Source organism: Lathyrus oleraceus, chromosome 1 (genome assembly GCF_024323335.1).
Source record: "Lathyrus oleraceus cultivar Zhongwan6 chromosome 1, CAAS_Psat_ZW6_1.0, whole genome shotgun sequence".
NCBI classification, from domain to species: domain Eukaryota; kingdom Viridiplantae; phylum Streptophyta; class Magnoliopsida; order Fabales; family Fabaceae; genus Lathyrus; species Lathyrus oleraceus.
The window spans coordinates 93,576,867-93,596,196 of NC_066579.1; the positions used below are offsets into that span (position 1 = coordinate 93,576,867).

Here is a 19,330-nt window from a genome sequence, read left to right on the forward strand (position 1 = left end):
ATGTTTTACTATATAATTTTGTTGTTACAATGGAATTACGAATGAATATGTGATTGTTGTGATGCCCTTTTGAGGATTTTCTGATAATTTGTGAGTTACATGATTACTATGATATTGTTGTTATGATTTCTGAACTTTTGGGATTTTAGCAAAATTTGGAAATTTTATTGCTCTATCTGTTCTGGTGCTATCTTGTTATTTTGGTATGTATCCTAATGCGTAAGTACTAAGTATATTCAAACATGTCAGAAAAACATAATTTTCTTAAAAAAAAACTTAACAAAAAATCGGAAAAGTTGATTATATACTACACAACGAGGTTGTACGGCAGGGTGGGGGTGGGGAGGGGGGGGGGGTGTATGGGGGGTGTATGGAGGTCCAGTGAGGTCAGGTTCATAGAGGAACCATGACGGTATCATGTCTAGAGAGGGACACAATTTAGAGAGGAACCGAAGACAGGGACAATCAGTAACATACATTTGATTCCAAAACTCCGGTACAACATGCATAATTAGAGGAGAAGTTATTGCATTCACATTTGCATTGTTAATTGTTTGGTTGATGTTATGTGAAATTATATTACTATCCTGCTGTCTATTTTTGCCGCAAACCAAAATCTTGCCAATTTGCAAGATAAATTAACTATTTAGGTCTATTTAAAAATACTAACTTTTTTATTTAAAAATATTATTTTCATTCGTCTCAAAATAAATGTCTCATTTAAAAAAATTATTTGTCCTAAAGTTCTAATTACTTTAGCTTATTAATCCAATTTTAATTTTTGTTTTTATATCGTACCTTCTAATTAATACTCTTAATTAATTATTTTTAAGATTACATTAATATTAACTTGAATATACCAATGATTGGAGATAATTTAATAAAATTACTATTCTTTATTTTATTTATTATATTTTTGTTAAATCTATATGTGAAAGTATCAAATATTATATTTATTTTGAAAAAGGACGGAGTAATATAAAGGCGAAAGTATAAATTTATTTACTTATTTTTTATTTTGAAATGTTGTACAAATATCCAGTAGGAATAGTTGCTATTGTAAGTTGGAAGATGACTCTATAGTTCTCTTTCTTATTTATTTATCTTTTGTTATTAGATGAACATTGCTCTGATTCTGTAACATCAGAGAATGAGACGTTATTCGCTTTGAGTTGATGTTAGATTTTGTTTATTTCTTTGAGTATTTTAATTGAACAAAATATTTGAAGTTATGCCATCATTTGAATTCCATTGCGAATATGTTGACGTTATCTATATAAGGTATGTATGTTTGTTATAGTAACATCCAAAAATGTGATTTTCTCTTTTATAATTAAGAGATGGGGTTTAGGATGTTACACCCTCCATCTCAATCTTGATTACTTCCCAACATTGCACCTCTTGTCCATCTCTTAAGTATATAGTGTTCTAAAATTAATTTTATGTTCATGACATCTAGAGCTTTCAAAGTATGATTACATAAAATGCCACATGTCTCAAATTTAGGATAAGCATAATAATTTTTTTACTCCACATAACCCCATACTACTATCCTTTCTTTTGTATTGTCATAATTTGTGACATCATAGAAACCTCCTTTCAAATCCTTTACGTAAGGGTCTTGATATTCTTCGTACTCCTTTTAGAATTCCTCAAAAAATCTTGGAATGTAAACATTTCTGCCTTGTATGAGCATACAAGTCTTCTTTATTTTCAGTTTAGACAATTTATGTATCGACTCGTATTCAACTTCTAACTCATTGTTCCGTTTATCATTGATAATCCTTTTAAAGTGAGTAAAAAACTATACCAAATTTAAATCTCACTTCAAATAGTTTTTCAAATCAACATTAAAGCTTTCACTAAATTAAATAGATCTCATACCTGTCGTGTATGTTTTTCGAACATAAATCCATGCCTATTTTTCCTGTAATTGAAAAATTGTATGCAACCACAAATCTTCCAAAATATTATTTTCAACAAGTAAAGAATTTCACGTATTCAAAAGTTCACATTCCTCTTCGTGTAGATCTATGCATACTTTAAAATCCAAACCGAATTGTGAACTATTTTGATATAGGTGACTCATGTGCCTTAAAACGTTATGTCTTATATGCCAAGTGCACAATCCATGAAATGATTTTGACATAATCAAGGAAATAGCCTTAGCTACTGTTAAAGTTCTTAACTTCTTTTTTCCTTCCGAATCATTTGTTAAAATTGATTCCACTTCAATTAATATGTATGAAAATGAAATAAAAAAACATGGATAATTTTGAACAAACAAGGAGTCCATCGCATGATAATATATAACAAAGATCAAGATCATTCATTTATAATAAGTGGTTGGAGTGCTATTGTTAAATACTACTCTCTCTCTACCGTTCATTTATAAGTTTCACTTTCTTGAAAAAAAATTATTATTTTTAAATTTTCATTTGCAATGTTCAAAGTAATATTAATTGCTTTTTTATCAAAATTACCCTTAAGTAATTATTACAGAGAGAGAGAAAAAGTAAAATGAATGTAATAAATAATTAATGATATTATAGATAAAAGAATAATTATTATTTGAAAAGTAATAATAATAATTAACTTTATTGATATTTATAAAAAATAAAAAAATGACACTTAAAAAGGAACGGAAGGAGTACAATTTACTAGATATTGTCGTTTTTCAAGTAGGATATTATGGTGACAATAATTTTGGAATACAAGATGTTAATCTGGTATCTTCTCACGTTGAATTATCATAGTTTCATAGTCGATATCTCTACCATCACAACATATATTCATTTGATATTTCGCTAACCCCTATTAATATTTTATTACCAAAATTAGTTTAGTACATACTATTTAGTTTTTCTTCAATTTATTGAATAAATATATTTAATTCTTACATAAATTTAATTAGTTTAGTACATACTATTTATCATTTTCTTCAAATGTAAATGTATGAGTGTATTTAATTCTTACATTTTTCTATTTTGTCCCTATTTTATTGTTTTGGAAATCGTTATAAACATACAAATATAAATAAAGTAGGGGTATATTTGGAATAGTGACAACAAATATAATAATCATAGATGACTTTTGTTTATATTTAAGATTATTAAATTCTTTTTGTTTCTAATATTTAAGACCAGAGAAAGTATGTTTTAATCGTTATAGTTTTATTCTTAATAATATATTCGTCTTTAAATTATGATTTCCATGTTAATTTCAAATGGCCTTTCATACATCACGTATTTTACAGCCAATTTGTTTTCTTTTTTAATGAAATCGTTTACTTTTACATTTAACTTAAACATTCAAGAAACAATAAATACCGATAACACGCGAGCTCGTAAGCATACACAAATCAATTACTAGTAGAAACGAACACCAATATCTCGCCAATTTACAACATAAACTAACTATTAAAGGGTCCGTTTGTTTTGACTTTTTTAAAAATAATTTTTATAATGTTATATATTTTAGTGTAAAAAAAATTTACAAAAGAAACTTTTTATAAAAGATTCAAATAAAAATTTTGTTTGAATAGTTATTCTTAAAATATTATTATTTTTAGTTGATTCAATAGTTTATAAAAAATTACTATTCTCTATTTCATTTATTATTATTTTTTTAAATATGTATGAAAGTGTTAAATATAAAAAGGAAGGAGTAATATAAAGGCGAAAGCATAAATTTATTTAGTTATTTTTTATTTATTCTGAATGAGTATTGAGAAAGTGTGAATCTCAAGTCCATTTCCAGTGACTGTGCCGTTTGTGATGAAGGGAACTTGTATTTCTCTTCTCAAAACCTGCAAATCATTGCGGCAGCTGAAGCAGATTCACTCTCTCATATTCTCCAATGGTCTCCAACAAGACAGAGACACCCTCAACAAGCTCATGGCTGTTTCCATTCAACACTTTCACTATGCACTTTCAATCTTCAATCACACCCAACACCCATCTTTGTTCACCTACAATCTCTTCATCAAAGCCTTCTTCAAAAGGGGCAGTTTCACCACATCCCTTTCTCTTTTCTACCAACTAAGACAACACGGCCTCTGGCCTGATAATTACACCTACCCTTATGTTTTAAAGGCCATTGGGTGCACGGGAGACGCTGCTCAAGGGGAAAAGCTTCATGCTTTTGTCATCAAGACTGGTCTTGACTTTGATGCTTATGTTTGTAATTCCTTGATGGAAATGTATGCTCAATTGGGTCGTCTTCCTTGTCTCCGACAACTGTTTGAGGAAATGCCTCACAGAGATAATGTATCTTGGAACATCATGATTTCAGGTTCTGTTAGGTGTATGAGATTCCAGGAGGCTGTTGAAGTTTTTCAGCGGATGCGGATGGAAAGCAATGAGAAGCCTAGTGAAGCTACTGTTGTGAGCACTCTAACCGCGTGTGCAGCGTTGAGGAATGTGGAGGTTGGCAAGGAGATTCATAGTTATATTGAAAAGGAATTGGATTTTACAATCATAATGGGGAACGCATTGTTGGACATGTATTGTAAGTGTGGATATGTGAGAGTGGCCCGCGAGGTTTTTGATGGGATGGCCGAGAAGAATGTGAATTGTTGGACAAGTATGGTAACTGGGTATGTGAATTGCGGTCAGTTGGATCAAGCCAGAGATTTGTTTGACAAGAGTCCAACAAGGGATGTGGTTCTTTGGACGGCTATGATTAATGGGTATGTTCAGTTTAAATGTTTTGACGAGGCAATTGCATTATTTGGGGAGATGCAAGTCAGAGGAGTGAAGCCTGACAAGTTCATTGTGGTTGCTCTCCTTACATGTTGTGCTCAGTTGGGAACTCTAGAGCATGGCAGATGGATTCATGATTATGTACTTGAAAACCAAATCATGGTGGATGCTGTGGTTGGTACTTCCCTTATTGAAATGTACGCCAAATGTGGTTGCATAGAGAAATCTTTGGAGGTTTTTAATGGATTAAAGGAAAAGGATACTGCCTCGTGGACTTCGATTATTTGTGGACTGGCCATGAATGGTAAGACAAACAAAGCACTGGAGTTGTTTGAAGAAATGAAAACATTTGGGGCAAAACCTGATGATGTTACGTTTATTGTTCTTTTGAATGCGTGTAGTCATGCAGGATTGGTAGAAGAAGGACGCAAGTTATTTCATTCCATGTCATGTATATATGGTATTGAGCCAAATTTAGAACACTATGGCTGTTTCATTGATCTTCTTGGTCGAGCTGGACAGTTACATGAGGCGGAGGAGTTGATAAGGAAGTTGCCAGACCAAAAAAATGAGATAATAGCTGCAATTTATGGGTCTTTGCTAAGTGCCTGCAGAACTTATGGTAATATTGATATGGGTGAAAGGCTTGCTACAACACTGGCAAAAGTGAAATCCACTGATTCAAGTCTTCATTCACTCCTTGCTAGCATTTATGCTTCTGCTGACAGATGGGAAGATGCGAGCAAGACGAGAAGTCAGATGAAAGATTTGCATATCAAAAAGGTGCCGGGATGTAGTGCCATTGAGGTGGATGGTACTGGCAATAGAGGAGGAGTTGAGGACCTTTCCCACTTCCAAATCAAAATTGGTCTGCCTACACGGGATAGGTAATCAACAATTTAAAGTTTGAATCATTGAGCTTTTTTTACTGGAAAACCTAATAAGGCAGTTTCACATTGAATATTTTATTTGGGCCATAAAACTTCAGAACCATATAAACTATGTCTGCAACCCTTTAATGATGGGAAGTTGGGTGAATAGAGGAGAACTCAAATGTTGCTTAATGTCCCACTTCTACGAGAATTTGGTTGTATGGACGAAAGTGCCAGATTTGAATACGAACATCCATTGATTTATTCTTCACCCTTCCAACTTCGGATGATGCTTATCTTGAAATATAAGCTCATGAACTCAGCAAATCACATCCTTTGGCTCTTTGCCGATATCACATACTACCTTAGGTATTTTCACTCAGAATTTCAGGTTGTTTCAATACTGTGTGATGTATCTTTTCCTCATATGTTTTCGCTATGGATGTGCATAATTCAGCCAACTTAATGGATTTAAATATAACAAGCAGATGATCAAATTTAGTTGAAATTAGAATAATTTCATTCCCATATTTTTTTATGAAATTTAACAAAGTATAAATTGATGAAGTTGTGGGAGTTTTGACAAAAGAAGACACTGAAATTTTGCGTAACTTGGCTGATTGTTTTACTTCGTTGTGTGTAAAAGGGAATGCTGATGTTACGATTAGAGGCTTGTGCTATTATGCTTTATAAAGTAATCTATTGAATTAGTGTAATTTTGATAATTTTGTTAATACTCCCTCCCTGTCCCTGATCTTTGATCCTTTTAGTATTATAGTTTGTAGATGTTTGATTGGCTGCATTTTGTGTTAAAACACTAACTGTACTCTGATGTCTTGACTGATGTCATGACATGCCTTGGAGATGTTTAATTGGCTGTATTTTGTGTTAAAACACTAACTGTACTCTGATGTCTTGACTGATGTCATGACATGCTTGAGTAGTATGCTGCAGGTTTAGCTAATACAGGATTTACTGAATGTCAAACTAGATGTTATGACATTCATCTCTGACAGCAGATACTGAGGTTTAGAATAGTTGGTTGTCTGTTATAACTCAGTATTCATCTCAGTCTGTTTATTCAGGAGAATGACAGACCTGGCGTAAGGCCATTGTGTAAATGTCAAACTGGATGTTTTGACATTTATAACTGTAAGCTGATATTGAAGTGTAGACTGGTTGGTCTGCTACAGTACAACATTTAGCACAGTCTGTTTTCAGGAAAATAACAGACTTAGCATATGGTATATGTTCTGGTCGTCAAACTGAATGTTGTGACATTCATCCCTGACAGCATATGCTAAATTGTAGGATGGTTAGTTTTTCTGTTTCAGTATTTTTCTCAGGCTATTCTTCAGGAGTCCAACAGCTGAGCTAAAATCCAGGAAACTAACAACTGAGCTACAATTAATGAACCTAACAAATAGCCTATTTGTTAGTACCCTAATATGTGGAAATTAGGTTAACTTGCTTAACCTTAATTTTAGGAAATACAAGTACAAGACCCAAGTGCTGCAATATAAAAGGATGACAATCCTTCTTTCAGAACTCGTGGGTTTTAGGCGTGAAGATTTTATTGGTCCATCATACTTCACTGCTGTATTTTTGTGTGTGTCTTGTATTAGTTGTATTTTGTGAGCCAAACAATTATCACCTAGATGATTGCATTGGACTAGGGTGTTCATTGAGTTGTAAGTGTTGTGTCGCTCTAAGCTTTTAAGCGTGAGTGCTGTGTATCTTGATTAAAGCTGTTAAGCACAATCAAGAGTTGTTTGAAGTGTGACTTCACCATTAACTTTAATCTAATTAAAGGTTGTAATCACTAAGGTGATTGAGGGGGAGTGAGTAGGAACTCTGATCTTAGTGTAAGATTGAAATTGCATTGGGTAGGTATTAAGTGATAGGATTAAACAGTTGGTTTAAGGTCTGAATTAATACTACTAATAGTGGATTTCCTCCCTGGCTTGGTAGCCCCCAGACGTAGGTGTGTGTGACACCGAACTGGGTAAACAATTCCTTGTGTTATTTACTGCACTTACTTTTTAAGTTCTGCATAATTCTTGTCTGCGCAGAATTGGATGTCATAACATCCCGTGTGACATCGAAAGTCTGTTAACTAGAATTTCAGTTTTGTCCCAAATATTTGTTTCTTTTAAGAAACCAAGGTACAATTAATGATGTTTTACCATTTGTACACTTTGTGATTCTTTTTTGTTTATTAAACGTAGTTGCTCCACGTGTGGGGACCATAATGGGCTCTCAGATTTGCCTGATATGAAAAGTTCTACTGAAATCATGGAGGTGTTTGGTGTGCATCATGAGGTAATATTGTTTTAATTTCCCTAGTAGAGGAGCTGTATTGTATGAAGTTGTTTATCCTTGTATAAAATTTTAGGTGAGAATAGTTTCAGCATACCGAACTCCAGAAACAATGTTCTCATATGCATTGCCTGCTCATGCGTGAGGTACACTTGTTTGTAGTTATGCTGCTGGTGGTGGTGCACAGCTCACATGCCTGGTAAGTTCCTTCAGTTGTGCTTTCTATTAATCTCCTTAAAAGACCAATTGTCTTATTAACATTAATTATTGATTAGTTTTACAATTCTCTGGTATGGCGGCTGCTCTTACTCCCTTGCCTGTTTTTGGTGTTTCAGTGCGTGGTTCTTCCGTAGATGGACTTCATTCACTCTTGTTGATTGTTCAGGTATATTTTTAAATAATATTTAAATATTCAATATTTACTTTTTGTACTCTACATAATTGCTTTTGATATTTCTAGGATTGCATTTATAATGATGAGTTAATACTTAATTATCATGTAATATGCCCGTATTTTAGTACTATTGCTTTTTCTTTAAAAAGCTTAAGATCAATATAAGAATCCTTGATAAGGTTTTTAATAAGTCTGTTGGTCAATCATTTTGGTTTGCATTGTTGTTACCATTGGGTTTTGGCCAAGCGTTTTCTTTTTTCTTTTTACTTTTAATAATATTTAGTTAGAGTTGAGCAATTTGGGTGTAGGTGTAGGGGTGCCAACTTATAGTAGGGATGTCCGTGCCTTCATCTTTTGCTTCACTTTAACTTTTTACTTCAAAACAATAAAATAAGAATCCTTGAAAATGAAAAATGTCATGTCCATGCCATTTTTTAGTTAGCAAAAGGAATATGAATGCATTTTGTACTATTTCTAAAGGCATATCGAATTGAAAATATAACTGCTATTTAGAATTGAAAATGATTACAATTACAGTACAATTTTACAAAATAAATATCTTAAACGAATGGGCTTACAGTTACAGATGGGTTATATAATATAAGTCCAAGATCTTAAAATGCACATAGAAGTTAAAATATAACTGCCACTTTGAACTGAAAATGATTAAATTACAAAATAAATGTCTTAAGCAAATATGCTTACAGTTTTACAGATGACATTCTTGAAGAAAAACTTGTTGTAAAAAGAACCACATTGACATATTTATAAATTGCAGGAAAATATACATTCAGAAAAATAGTAATCAAATTATGGCATCATAACTTAATGTGTACATCCAATTGGCACTTGGGTAGTGAGTAGTCACAATTCAAGCTGCTGCATTTGGAGTTTGTCCAGACAAGACTCGGCGCCGATACTCTCCTAGAGCCCATATAGGAAAGATGTTTCGAAATGAGGAGTAGTTTAGGGTACAATTTCTCATAAATACTCCTGTTATCTCCTGGATAGTTGCATGTTTTTATTTGTTGTCATTAATTAATAAAAATACAGTACATAAATTGACGAGACGTGAGAAGTGATAAACTAATTACCTGCTGTGGGAAGTCTCCATCTTCCATTTGTGAATTGATTATTAACTTCATTCCATGGTGTATGGGTGTTGGATCTATCTCAGCCTTTTTGTAACAAAAACATTCATCCAGATTTAGAAAAGCACATTAATTCCTAATTACTAGGAGGCAGGAACTAAGCTAGCTTTATTATTTATTACTAACCTGCCCTGCACCGATAAGGGACAACAAAGCCCATGAAGTTTGAACTAAATTTGCACGGTTGTCTTCTATGTTTGTATATACCTATTTAATTTAACAAGGAAAAACAAGTGAGTTTTTCTCATACATTGGAGCTCAAAGTAAAATCAACTTACAATATATATACCTTGTTTTGACTTGACAAGTAACTTTCTCCCCACCCCCCATTAGGAAGTTGCTTTGACAACAAAAATTGACAAGCTTTTCGCAAGGAAGGACTATTATGGTAATTCTTTCCACATGCTGTTAGTCCCTCTACTGCAAACCAGGTACCATATGTATAGCAAATTCCCCAACACCCGTACCTGTGTTTCATTAAAAGTACTAATAATATCTATCTCTCTATCTATAATAAATTATGAACCATATGTAGCTGCAACTTATTAGTTAAACTTAAAGAAAATCTGTCATGTTTAACACCCTAAATTATTAGGCGGTGTATTATCAGAGAGAATAGAAGATAAAATACCAGGAGCCATCAGGATTTTGTGTGTTTTCAATGTAATGAATTGCTTTGGCAAGGCAGTGATGTATTTCCTTTGTTCTATGATACGGGTGTAGCTTTGTGAAGAGTACCAGGGCTTGCATTGCAGAACCAGTGCACTCAACATACCTATTAATTTCACAACAAGGAACACATATGCAGTAAGTGAGAAATTTATATATGCATTGACAATGTTTGTTTATGATTGATGTTGCTATATGTCTTACTCCCTCTCAATCAGTGTGTCTTCAAAGAATTCAGTTGGATTGAATTTCTGCAGCAGGCAGTCATGCATATAATTAGTTGTTATCATTTCTATAAGTTTTTCTTTTATATATTAATTTGTTTGATGAATAAGAGTAACTTCATAACATACCTCTAGCCAACTGTAAGCATTTTGAGGCTCCCAAGCAGGGAACCCACCATTACTGCTCTGTAGAGAGAGGATGACATTAACAGCATCATTGAATCGCTCTGTTTCTAATTTTTCTCCAACAAGAGCACTTGGCATTTTTGACAGTAACAGTGCAGCCTGCATGTGTTTTGTGTATGTTGTCATGAATATCATGTTATGCATGCATGTATATTTTGAAAATCCAATAAGATAATTAATAGAACCTTGAGTCCTTCTGCGGTGCAGTCCGAGACCTGCCAGCCTTGGTCATGCATTGAGAATGTCCACGATCCTTTGCATATGTGTCTGTACATTGCTCTGAACTCACCAGATGGATTTTCAACTACCTGTGAGGCCTTCAGGAAATCATGTGCTTTCCGAAGCGTAGGACCATACTCGTCACTCACGTTACAAGCAAGTATTGCTTGTATAGCAAATGCTGCATCCCACATTTGACATCCAAAACTCTGCATCCATTATTATTTATACATTTATTTAACAACTGTTACTTTTAGTGAAGTGCTGGCTCAACTACATACTATTAAATGAAATGTTGCATGCCTTAGTTGGTTAAGTAATAAATACAATACAAACCTGGATTTTCAGGCCATCTTCTGCGAGCCAGAAGTAATCCGGGATTCGGGCTAAATGAAGTTTGTATGCCTCTGAGTTTGGGTCTTCAACCCAACGTGCTATCAAACATAATACTTTCTCTACACTTCCAATGCAAAGGTATCTACTGTTCTCATCCTCGTAACGCACATGATTAATTGCGATTTCTAATGCCTTCTGTCTAAGCTTGGAAAATGGCCAGCAATTCAGAATAGGCTCTCCCACGTGATAAAGAAATCCCCATAATATATCTTGAATCATAGGATGTGGGTAGTACAGATCCTCCTGGAATTGCATGCTATTGTCAGTTTCATATTTATATATGCACGCTTGATGCATCAAATCAAATACTATATATAGATTGGTTCCACACAGTACAAACCTTAGCAATAGTGTTCCGGGCTTTGTTCCAGTTAATTTGATCATAAGGCTGGTTGTACATCTCTTCTCTTAGTGATCTTATTAGGTCAGTGATAGGGCCCACAAACTTCTTCCCATATAAATATGACATGGGCATGTAAACTAACCGACAGTAACAAAGCATTTTCCCTGCATGCATATTTAAATTGACCAAGGAATTAGACAAGATAATGGTTGCATATGTAAATAAGGATTAACCAACTCAAACGCGCACCTGGATGAATAGGGGTGAATTTTGGTAGAAACCAGAACTCTGGTGGAAGTGGATTGCAGCCTTGCCACTCATAAACTCCAAGGACCTATATATAGTGTGATTTGATTGCTTATTTTTATGCATGCTTGTCTAGAATAGAATGCACTACTATAATTATAATTAATTTACCGTGACCCAAAACTTTCCCCATGATGGAATAGCCACTAAACCACCATGGTCGAGGATCCATTTTCTGCATCTGTCCATTGCCCTGTCTTCGCCGTCTTCAGGTCCTTCTCCAAGCAACCTCAAAGCAATATAGCTCAATGCAGATCCAAACATCGTGCTATGTCCCTCTATATGGAATCCCCATCCACCATCTTCATTCTGTCACCCCATCACATATCACCAACCATACAGTTCACATATAAGTTATTACTGGATAATAAAATGGAGACTATCGTTTATTCTTTAACATGTGCAGAATGATGACAATAAAGATTGAATTTTTCACCTTTATAGACTATCCAAATCTCTCACTATTAGCTTAGTTCTAGATTGAATCTTTCACCTATATAGACTATCCAAACCTCTTACTATTAGCTTAGTTCTAAACTTAAATGGATCATAGGCTACATTGGAAGAAACACATCATTTGTTTTGTTTACGAGGTTTATCTTTTTCTATTTCAGTAACAAGTGAAGCCAAAACTCTAACTTTCACTGGGAAAAAGTTTTTTTCTGCTTGCATTATCTGCACACAATTTTTATATCATAGATTGAATAATATTGAAATGTAAGATAAAAGCGCTTCCGATTCATGCAGGTTCTTTGGGAGGAAATAGATGGAGTTTTGGACGAAGACACAGCTTTGGGGAGGAAACTGGAGCATATATTCTAGTGCAGAGGCTACATGTTTGATTCTGAGCAGGGGACAGGGTCCTCATCTAAAGGAAGGTTTGCCTCAATGAAGTGATCAAAATGCGAATAATGTGATGATGACAAGGCGTGATGTTTCAACAAGAACACATTCTCACTTCATTTAAGGTATGGAAGGGCTATGCGAAGTTGGTTGGACGATGATTACGAGCTTGGTGTAGTTTTCTAAGATAGATGCTGTACATTCTGAAAACTAGTTTTTGAAAGATAGTTTTGAATACAAATACTTGACTATGTGGGAATCCACCAAATGAAATTATTTCAGTCTTATATTAATGTATAGTTATTTAGAATAGAAGTAAATGTATAGTAGACCTGATGATTATATAAGTAGCGAATAATTTCCTTTTTATGTTGAGGCCCTAAAACCTGATGAAGGGATCCTGTAATATAGAGGGCCATCACCTGCATGGATAGTAAAGGTTGTTAGTTAGTTAGAAATATGAATGAATGTGAATATGTATATGAGTATTAGGGTGACTGACCAACGGTTGAAGGAAAAACAAAGGTCCAGCAGATTCAGCAGGCCAATGACCATCATGGGCCTGAATTGAAGAAAAGTAACTGATAGCCCTCCTAATAGTAGTAATCAATGCAAACTCTGTTATCTCATCTTCCTCACTCACTCTAACTCCTTCTGGAATGGGGCCACATTCATTCTCTCTTCTTAGCTGCATTTATATTGTTAGTCAATATTCAACTACCATTTTTAGAAATCTCTGCGCCTTTCTTACAAACTGCAGCAAACTTTTTTTTTTACATAATTATAAATGGTACTTAAGATATGATTAAAAAAAAAGTTAAAAATTTATAAAAGTTTAACTATTATAATTAATTGATAGTGTAAATTTACCTGACAATATATTAATTAAACTCTTAAGCTAAAATAAAAATAGAATTTTTTATTTAAATGACATATTTTTAAAAACAAATATCCAAACTAATTCACTTTCCCACTTATTTTTCAAACTAATTCACTTTCAAAAAAAAAATTCAACACAAAGGAGATGCCCATACAATTGACGACACTATAAAACACATAAGAAAAGACGTTAATCTAATTAATGACAGTGTACAAATGTATAGGAGAAAGTGCATTCTCTCTCTCTCTCTGTTTTTACACTGTCGTAAATTGGATTAACGTTATATCTTATGTGTTGTACACCACATAAGATAAAACGTTAATCCAATTAAATTGACGTTTTCTTTATATTAATTTTTTTTTGTTTGAAAATGAATTAGTTTGAAAAATACACGAGAAAATGAATTAGTTTAGATATTTATTTGAAAAAGTTATTTATTTGAATAAAATTTCCAAAAAAAATATTATAACTGAAATATTTACAATAAGGCCAAAGGAGAATAAACAAAAAAAAGAAAATTACACGGTAAGCAAGTGGAAACTTTAAAGGGAAAATATTATCGATAATGTTTGTGTTATCTTCATTTATAATTTTCATAAACCAACTCTTTACTTGATTCCAACCAAACAACTTACCATAATTATATTACAATATTTACGTGTTTCAAGTGATTTTTTTTCTTTAAAATAATTAATTTTTTAAATTTAAATTCTCAAATAACTAATATTTTAAATTATTTATCAAAATAATTAAATAATTATGTTTCAAATAAAAAAATTGGCATAAAAAAAAACATCATCGATAATTACGTATACACTAAAAAAATATACGTTATAACCTCTATGGCATACACGGAGACACCGGATAAATGGCGCTTGCATGCATTATATATTCTAATTTCTCAAAATTGAAGCATGATGATGAGCTTGCTTGAGTGGTTTTTCAAGGGTAATGTCTTCTTATGCATTACAGTTTCAACGTGATAACTTCTTTTGCGGTGGAGTGATCAAGTTGATTCTTTTGTTATGCTACAATCTAATACTAATCTTCACAAAAAAAAAACTTTAACTTGAATTTGTGCTTTGGTTTTGGTATTAAAAATGGTTTTAAGTTACTATATTATTACTTTATGAAGTCCTATAAATTTAAGACTTGTACTTAAATTCTGATTTTTTAATTTTGAATGTGAATATATGAATAAAAGAAAAGAAAGTATAAGGAGTTACCTGCATTCTCATGAGGAGATCAGCACTTTGTTTGATGGAAAATCGATTTTGTGTGAAGTGACTGCGTAGTTTGTCAATCTGATGGTGTTCTTGCGGTGTTCCTGCATTTGGATCAAATTCCCAGTGTTGACGTCCTATGAAGTTATTCACCGAAATCAACCCTGCTCCTCCTTCTGCTATCTTCAACTTCCACATGATCTTTTCTTTTCTACTATTAATACTAGAAATGATAATGAACACCACAGCAAACACCTTTATTAGCTTCTGCCAGTTGCTGTTATGGCTCAAGAGTTGTGTATATATATACTATTGAGTCACACACATGTGAATCAGAGAACCAAAAACGACTGCATGAAGTAATAATTAGTTAAAAACAACCACGCCACCAAATAGTACTACTACTATTTTTTAATAGGACATTTTACTACTATAGTACTCGTTTCCTTAATAAATATGAAATATTAAAAAAAAAATCCTATGAATTGTTATGGAGGGAGTATATAATTTATAAGAAAAAAAACAATTATGTTTCTTAATAAATGGTTTGCTTTTCTCTCTCTCACTCACACATTTTTTACATTTTAAACTTATATTTATCATCTATAAAATTTTATATAAGGATCTTATAAGATGATTTGCCACGTTTTACAAATGACATGACATTTAAAAATGAAAACATCATCGATTTTAAGGAGAAAAACTAAAATTATTTGAATTTAAAATAGAAAGATTAAATTCGTAAATTAAGATAAATAGAGAATTAGAATTGTAATTAATATTGTGATATAATTCAAGTTGTAGCACAAACTCAAGATAGTTAGGGTTATAGTTTGTTACTTAGTAGTCAAGTCACTTAGTTGTATACAAATAGATATTTTATAATTCAGCTTTCAATATAGCTTTTCACATATTCAATAATAACAATCTTTATTATTCTTTCTCTCTCTTTCTCTCCTCACTAAAAGTGCCTCACGCACTAACAAATTAGTATATAAAGCTCCAGTTAGTTTCTTGATCGTGTTTTCAAGAATCACACGTTGGTGATCGTGTTTCCGGGATCGTGGATTGTTAATCGCATTTGCTGCAAAGATGAATGGTAACAATGACATTATGAATTCTCTTCCAATTCTTGACGACAAGAATTGGATCCGATGGAGAAAACAAATGCAATCTTTGTTTGGCTTTCATGAAACCCTAAAAATGGTTACCAATGGCGTCCCCGAGCTTACTGAGAACGCAACTGATGCTCAGCGTGTTGCGAACAAGGCGGCTAAGAAGAAAGATTGCAAGGTTGTGTTTTATATTCAATTGGCGGTAGACGTGGCGAACTTTGATTGGATTTCTCATGCTGAATCGATGAAGGAGACATGGGATATTCTTGTCAAGTATTACGAAGGAGGTGAGAAGGTTAAAGTCATTAAATTGCAGACGTTGCGAAGGAAATATGAATTACTGCATATGGGAGAAGAAGAAAAGATTGAAGGTTATGTCTCGAAGGTGCAAAAACTTGTTTATCTCATGAAAGGTTGTGGTGAAACCCTAACTAATAAGATGATAATTGAGAAGGTAATGCGTATGTTGGCTCTCACTTTAATCACGTTATCGGAGCCGCTCAAGAATCCAACAATATTGAGACCATTAAATTAGAAGATTTGGTTGGTAAGTTGGAGGTACATGAGACGAGGATTGTCGAAAGGAAAGGTGTTCAAGATTCAATACAAGTACTATAGGCTCAGACATGGAAGAAACACGGTGGTTCCAACATGTTCAAGGGCAAAGGAGACAAGACTCAGAGCAAGAATTTTTGGTCAACCCTCAAAAGCATAAGGTTGATGATAGGGCTTATGAATCCTAAAAAAAAGGAGAAGGAAACTTCTATAAGAAAGACAAAAAAGAGAAAAAAAAAAGGTGTGCAGTGCTATAATTGTGAAAAATGGGGTCACTTGGTCAAGAGTTGTTGGTACAATAAAGGCAAGAATGAAGGAGCAAACCTTGCATAACAAGATTCAGATGATTCTGAAGACATGATAGTTATGGCTGCAGTTGCAGATGAGCATGTCGACACCAAAATCTGGTTCCTCGACACAGGCTGTTCGAATCACATGACTGGTCAATAAGTGTGGTTAGTATATTTCGGCGAGTCGAAGAAGAGCAAAGTCAAATTTGTTGATAATAGCTAGTTGCAAGAACAAGGTAATGGCGACATAGTTATTCAAATGAGAAATAAAGTAAAAGCTATGATAAACATTGTACTTTATGTACCTGGAATGAAGTGAAATCCGCTAAGTGTTGGACAACTGGTCGAAAAAGGTTTCTCAGTGGTTATGAAAGATGGAGCTTTTGACACTCAGAATAATATGGTCTTAAAATATACTATGTCGAAGAATAGGACATTTAAGAACATGATTAATTCAACTGAGGTACAACGCCAAAAAATAGTTGTCGACCACAAGAACAGTTGGTTGTGGCATTTAAGATTTGGCCATCTGAATTTTAGGTCACTCAATCAACTAATTACTCAATATATGGTAACAACTATACCAAGTCTTGAGATGCCCTACAAACTCTTGAAGGTTGCTTAGTAGGGAAGCAATCCAGAAAATCTTTTGTTTCGACTATGCCAAAGAGGCCCTCTTGCATATTAGAAGTAGTACATTCATATGTATGTGGACCATTTGAGAATCATACCATTGGTGGAAACAAGTATTTTGTCTCATTTGTCGATGAGTACAGTTGAAAGATTTGGATCTATGTGATCAGGCGCATAAACAAAGTATTTTCAATCGTTAAGAGATTCAAGACGCTTGTCAAAAACTAGAGTGAAAAGAAGATCAAGGTTCTACGAACAGATGGACGTGGCGAATACACGTCCAATATGTTTGAAGAGTTATGTGCATAATATGGTATCGATCATGAGGTAACTACTCCTACACACCTCAACATAATGGAATGACATAAAGAAGAAAGATGTCCATATTGGATATGGCAAGATGCATGTTGAAGCAAAATAATTGGCCAAAATCCTTATAGAGTGAAACTGTCACCACTGCTATTTATATTCTCAACAGGTGCCCTACCAAGAAACTGAAGAACAAGGTTCCTAAAGAAATATGGAGTGGAAAATGATCATCAGTTATTCATTTGAAGGTGTTTGGCTCTATTTGCTACAAACATGTTCCTTATGTAAGAAGAAGGAAACTTGTTGATAAAAGTGAACCTATGATTCTGGTAATACATCATAAGACTGGAGCATACATGTTATTCAATCCAATGAACAATACGACCGTGATGAGTTGAGACATTGTGATTGATGAGAACTCTGCCTGAGATTAGAATTCAGGTGATGCAACTAAAACGTCATTGATGAGCTATGGTGTTGATGAAGAAAGTAGTGAGCACGATGAAATTCCAATTAATGATATTCCAGCAACATTTGAAGTCAAAGATGATAATCAAGACGAAGTTGAAGAAGATGACCGAGAGAGTGTGGCTAGACAAGCCAAAGACCTCAAAGAACCAGAGTACTCCTAATAAGGCTTCAAGAGTATGAAGTGGTTGGTGATGATGAAGTCACAACAGATGGAGAATTAGTTCATTTTACTCTACTTGCAAGTATTAAACCAATCAACTATAGGAGGCCTTAAAAGATAAACAATGGAAGGAAGCTATGGTCAAAGTGTTACAAGCGATAAAAAGAAAGAATACATGGGAGTTAGTCGAATTGCCAACACATACAAAAGATATCGAGGTGAAATGAGTGTTTAGGTTGAAGCATAATGTTGATGGGTCGATAGCAAGACATAAGGAAAGATTAGTAGCTCAAAGTTTTCTTAAGAGAGAAAGACTAGACTAATATAAAGTATATGTACCAGTAGAAATATTGGAGACTGTCCGATTGGTGGTAACCTTGGTATACAAGCGAGACTGGTCGATATTTCACTTAGATGTGAAATCAACATTTATGAATGGTTCTCTAGATGAAAAGGTATATGTCACACAACCTTCTGGGTTTGTGATACAGGAGCATACGAGGAAAGTGTACAAGTTGCACAAAGCCCTATATGGTCTCAAGCAGGCATCTATGGTATGGAACAAGAAGATCGAATCATACTTGGTCGAGTTGAGATTCATCAAATGCAAATATGATTATGATGTCTATGTTCAAGTTATAGCACAAGATATAACAATCATATGCTTATATGTTGATGACTTGTTAGTAACTGGAAATAGCTTGGAGAACTTGTTGAAGTTCAAAGAGCTGATGAAGAAGAATTTTAAATGTCGGATCTGGGATAGTTGTCGAACTTCCTAGGAATGGAATTTCAAATGTCGAAGCAAGGTATGATGTTACATCAAAGAAAGTATATTAAAGATATACTCAAGAGATTCGGGATGGAAGACTCGAATCATGCATCCTCACATGTAGAACCAAATTTGAAGCTAGAGAAGCATGGAGAGGAAGACAAAGTTGATGTCACTTTGTTCAAACAAATTGTCGGATCTCTGAGATATGTGTGCAATAGTCGACCTAATATAGATTTCTCAGTCATATTAGTGAGCAGATACATGAGTGAACCAAGGGTGTCACACATGAAGGCT

General features: G+C 33.7%; 2 protein-coding genes across 8 annotated transcripts; one reads left to right on the forward strand and one right to left on the reverse strand.

The window, feature by feature from the left end:
- Nucleotides 1–3,705: 3,705 nt before the first annotated feature.
- Nucleotides 3,706–13,105, forward strand: LOC127118572 (pentatricopeptide repeat-containing protein At1g31430). Of its 7 annotated transcripts, none has more exons than XM_051048795.1 (7): nucleotides 3,706–5,590; nucleotides 7,804–7,897; nucleotides 7,971–8,093; nucleotides 8,230–8,279; nucleotides 10,035–10,246; nucleotides 11,086–11,211; nucleotides 12,530–13,105. In XM_051048795.1, exons 1-3 carry the CDS (start codon nucleotides 3,777–3,779, stop codon nucleotides 8,037–8,039), a joined length of 1,977 nt encoding a protein of 658 aa, XP_050904752.1. In that variant the 5' UTR covers nucleotides 3,706–3,776; the 3' UTR covers nucleotides 8,040–8,093; nucleotides 8,230–8,279; nucleotides 10,035–10,246; nucleotides 11,086–11,211; nucleotides 12,530–13,105. The 7 variants fall into 7 exon arrangements, with proteins under 7 accessions (XP_050904752.1, XP_050904745.1, XP_050904769.1 ...); XM_051048788.1 differs by having other exon boundaries at nucleotides 10,163–10,246; XM_051048812.1 differs by lacking the exon at nucleotides 11,086–11,211.
- Nucleotides 8,921–15,044, reverse strand: LOC127118562 (lupeol synthase). Its single transcript, XM_051048778.1, has 15 exons — nucleotides 14,732–15,044; nucleotides 13,128–13,313; nucleotides 12,958–13,047; nucleotides 11,894–12,091; nucleotides 11,726–11,810; nucleotides 11,474–11,640; nucleotides 11,074–11,376; nucleotides 10,704–10,946; nucleotides 10,462–10,617; nucleotides 10,313–10,359; nucleotides 10,071–10,214; nucleotides 9,729–9,906; nucleotides 9,566–9,646; nucleotides 9,383–9,466; nucleotides 8,921–9,291 (listed from the first exon to the last, which is right to left on the reverse strand). Exons 1-15 carry the CDS (start codon nucleotides 14,924–14,926, stop codon nucleotides 9,160–9,162), a joined length of 2,289 nt encoding a protein of 762 aa, XP_050904735.1. The 5' UTR covers nucleotides 14,927–15,044; the 3' UTR covers nucleotides 8,921–9,159.
- Between the last annotated feature and the right edge of the window lie 4,286 nt (nucleotides 15,045–19,330).

What these genes read in the sequence shown, in the direction of transcription:
- LOC127118572 (XM_051048795.1), top strand. Translation starts at nt 3,777, where the DNA reads ATGAAGGGAACTTGTATTTCTCTTCTCAAAACCTGCAAATCATTGCGG. An exon ending in GGTCTGCCTACACGGGATAG is followed by an intron (nt 5,591 to 7,803) that starts GTAATCAACAAT and finishes TATTAAACGTAG; the next exon opens with TTGCTCCACGTGTGGGGACC. An exon ending in TGTTTGGTGTGCATCATGAG is followed by an intron (nt 7,898 to 7,970) that starts GTAATATTGTTT and finishes ATAAAATTTTAG; the next exon opens with GTGAGAATAGTTTCAGCATA.
- LOC127118562 (XM_051048778.1), bottom strand. Translation starts at nt 14,926, where the DNA reads ATGTGGAAGTTGAAGATAGCAGAAGGAGGAGCAGGGTTGATTTCGGTG. An exon ending in GCTACTTATATAATCATCAG is followed by an intron (nt 12,092 to 12,957) that starts GTCTACTATACA and finishes ATGGGGTGACAG; the next exon opens with AATGAAGATGGTGGATGGGG. An exon ending in ATGCTTACAGTTGGCTAGAG is followed by an intron (nt 10,360 to 10,461) that starts GTATGTTATGAA and finishes TGCCTGCTGCAG; the next exon opens with AAATTCAATCCAACTGAATT.